The sequence below is a fragment of the Mesitornis unicolor genome, unplaced genomic scaffold (assembly GCF_000695765.1).
Source record: "Mesitornis unicolor isolate BGI_N332 unplaced genomic scaffold, ASM69576v1 scaffold36463, whole genome shotgun sequence".
NCBI classification, from domain to species: Eukaryota; Metazoa; Chordata; class Aves; order Mesitornithiformes; family Mesitornithidae; genus Mesitornis; species Mesitornis unicolor.
The window spans coordinates 1846-4658 of record NW_010174595.1 but is presented as its reverse complement, the minus strand read 5'-3'; the positions used below and the strand labels follow the sequence as shown (position 1 = coordinate 4658).

The window sequence follows — 2813 nt, the reverse complement described above, 5'->3', positions numbered from 1 at the left end:
GGGCTGTCTATTTTTACAATCGCTAAAAACAAATGAGACTCTTTGCTCCTCCGGTTTAATATAAAAGCTGTTCCGCAGAACCAGAAAAACCACAAAAATGTCATGTTTTTGGCAATAAACCTCCTTTCATGTTATGACAGACTTTTGAGAGGGAGCGAGCAGAATAGGAGCTGCTATTAAAGTCATATTTTCCAGCTTTTCTAACCCGACTTCTTCCCCTCCCCAAGCACACAAAGCACAAAGAAGGCCTACAGCTCCGACTTCGCCAAGGGGGCCCCCGGCCGCCACCACCCCTGGGGGTCCGGCAGCCACCCGCGTGGGGCACAGCCCGCCCACCCCTTCGTCCAGGACCCCGCCATGCCCCCGCTCACGCCGCCCAACACCCTGGCGCAGCTGGAGGAAGCGTGCCGCCGCCTCGCCGAGGTCTCCAAGCCGCAGAAGCAACGGTTGTGGGGCTGGGCCATGGGGACGCGTGACGGCACAGCTTGGCCAAGCCCCAAGGATGAGCCTCCTTCTTCCAACCCCACCCTACCCCGGCGCAAATAGTTCGAATCCTAGGCTATTACTTCCACTCTTTTGATGGCTGTAATTTGCCAATTTTCCCTCTGGGATGGACTCCAGCTACATACCAAGAGGAGAATTGGACTGGTTATCGTTCATTTGGGGGGACGCGTGACGGCACAGCTTGGCCAAGCCCCAAGGATGAGCCTCCTTCTTCCAACCCCACCCTACCCCGGCGCAAATAGTTCGAATCCTAGGCTATTACTTCCACTCTTTTGATGGCTGTAATTTGCCAATTTTCCCTCTGGGATGGACTCCAGCTACATACCAAGAGGAGAATTGGACTGGTTATCGTTCATTTGGGTATGGAGGGATAAATTAGCCCACAGCATTTTTAATTCTTCCTTTGATTGTTTACAACATGTGAGGGTTGATACAAAGAGCGAACTTAACGACCCACAGGAGACTTCAATTAAGGAGATTGTATTTCAACAATTTTTTTTTTAAAAAAGTCTTATTTTTTTTCTTCTTCTTCTTCCCTACTTGCCCTCCCCCTCTCCACTTCAGATGTTCAACCTCAAATCAGCCGAGGGATCGAAACCACTCCGCTGCCGTTCCGGGGGGAAACACCCCTTTCTGCAATGCAAGTCTAACGACAGAAGAGTGAGTACTGCGCGCGCGTAAAAGGATTGGGAAATATATATGTATATCTCCTCATAATACTTTCATTAAATGGGTTGTGCTTTGAAAAGAAAGGAAATTCTTACATCTGAAATTTCGTCTTTCAAACATTCTTCTTAAAGAAAGAACAAAACATTTTCAAATCTTGTCTCTGGCTCTTTTTAACTTGCATTCCTGTAAAGTGGACAAAGATTGGATTAGTCTAATTACAGGATGGTTCTTTTAACAAGAAATCTGCTACAGAGAGGTCTAAAATGGCCTAAATAATTAAAGTTTTCTTTCTTACCCTCTTCATCTTAAGCAATGAGTAATGTTTGAAGTCCAGACTGAGCCACCTGACTAGAGCCTTTCATTTTTAATTGGTTGACCTTAAGTCCACCAGCTGTCTTTGCTAGCAGCTCTTTTTCTGAAGCCACTCTACAAAGACTTAGAACAAATTAGGAAGACTAAATTACTGCGGACTAACACTTTGTGACCTTTTGACATGCCAAGTGTACATTGCCTCAGAAGCAGTTGTAGATTTGGCTGCATGGCATTCACTAGAGCGTTGCCATTTTGCTGGGCAATATTGTTTTAATTCTTCTTTAAGAAGGGTTTCTTAGTGCAGATGACAAGATCCCAGGTAGTTTTATCCTCACCGTGGGGGGAAAATAAGATTACCTGTGTGCTTCAGGTGAAGAACCTGGTGGTGGTTTTGCTTTGTTAGCTGCTGGAGGTTGCAGGTGGTTTTGTGCAGGAGAAGGGAGCGTGGCAGATGCTTTGGATGAAGGCAGATGAAAGGAGCCTTTTAAAATCAGAAGGGTGCAATAGTGGGGCTCTCTAGGTAAAGGTTGGCCCATGGTGAGCCCTACGCACGCTCATCTGGCCCGCAGTCCTGCTCTGATGCTTCCAGCAAGCATCCAACCTCCAGCCTTCAGTTTTCCCATCCATAAAATGGGTTGAAGGCTTTGCTGCCTGCAGGCGCTTTGCGATGCTGAGGCTCCCACCATCACCATGAGCAGGAGCTGCTCCAGCAAAGGGCTGTGCAAAGGCAACGTGACAAATTCACAGCAAGAACAGGGATATCTGACTTCTTGGGTCACGCCTAGGATATTTCTGACCGGCAGAACACTGCTGCATTGAGTGTGCTCAAACAGCTTGTTCTCAAATGGAAAAATAGAGGGGTTTTTTTGTGTGTGTTTTCTGTTTTTCAGCCACAAAGAGCCAAAGAAACTGCCAGTTGTTCACACCTCTCAGTCGAGCGAGTTGGTTGTCACCTATTTTTTTTGCGGAGAAGAAATTCCCTACAGGAGATTGTTAAAGGCCCAGAGCCTGACACTTGGGCACTTTAAAGAGCAGCTGAGCAAAAAAGGAAATTACAGGTAAGAAATTGTGATTTGTTTGTTCTTTGGTGTATTATAATGTCAAAAGAATCAGCAGATGTTTCGCAGGTCTACCCACAATGATGCTTTTACCTCGCCTTTTGGATGCTGTAGGTTTTATTCTCTTCCCACTCAGACCAAGAGCAACGTGGGGATGGAGAAAGTGGCCCTGAGCTGCTGCTTGGCCAAGTGGGCACCTCCTCTCCATCTCCCTCCCCATTGCATAAGGATGCAGGCTCCAACCCTTGTCCAAAATCTTGACTACCAGGA

At 47.0% G+C, this 2813-nt stretch overlaps 1 protein-coding gene across 1 annotated transcript; it reads left to right on the top strand.

The window, feature by feature from the left end:
- Positions 1-225: 225 nt before the first annotated feature.
- On the top strand, positions 226-2543 carry LOC104538048 (axin-2-like; the record flags this gene model as incomplete). Its single annotated transcript, XM_010181101.1, has 3 exons — positions 226-446; positions 1069-1164; positions 2376-2543. Coding segments are annotated over exons 1-3 (353 nt in total), but the record flags the coding sequence as incomplete, so codon positions are not given.
- Between the last annotated feature and the right edge of the window lie 270 nt (positions 2544-2813).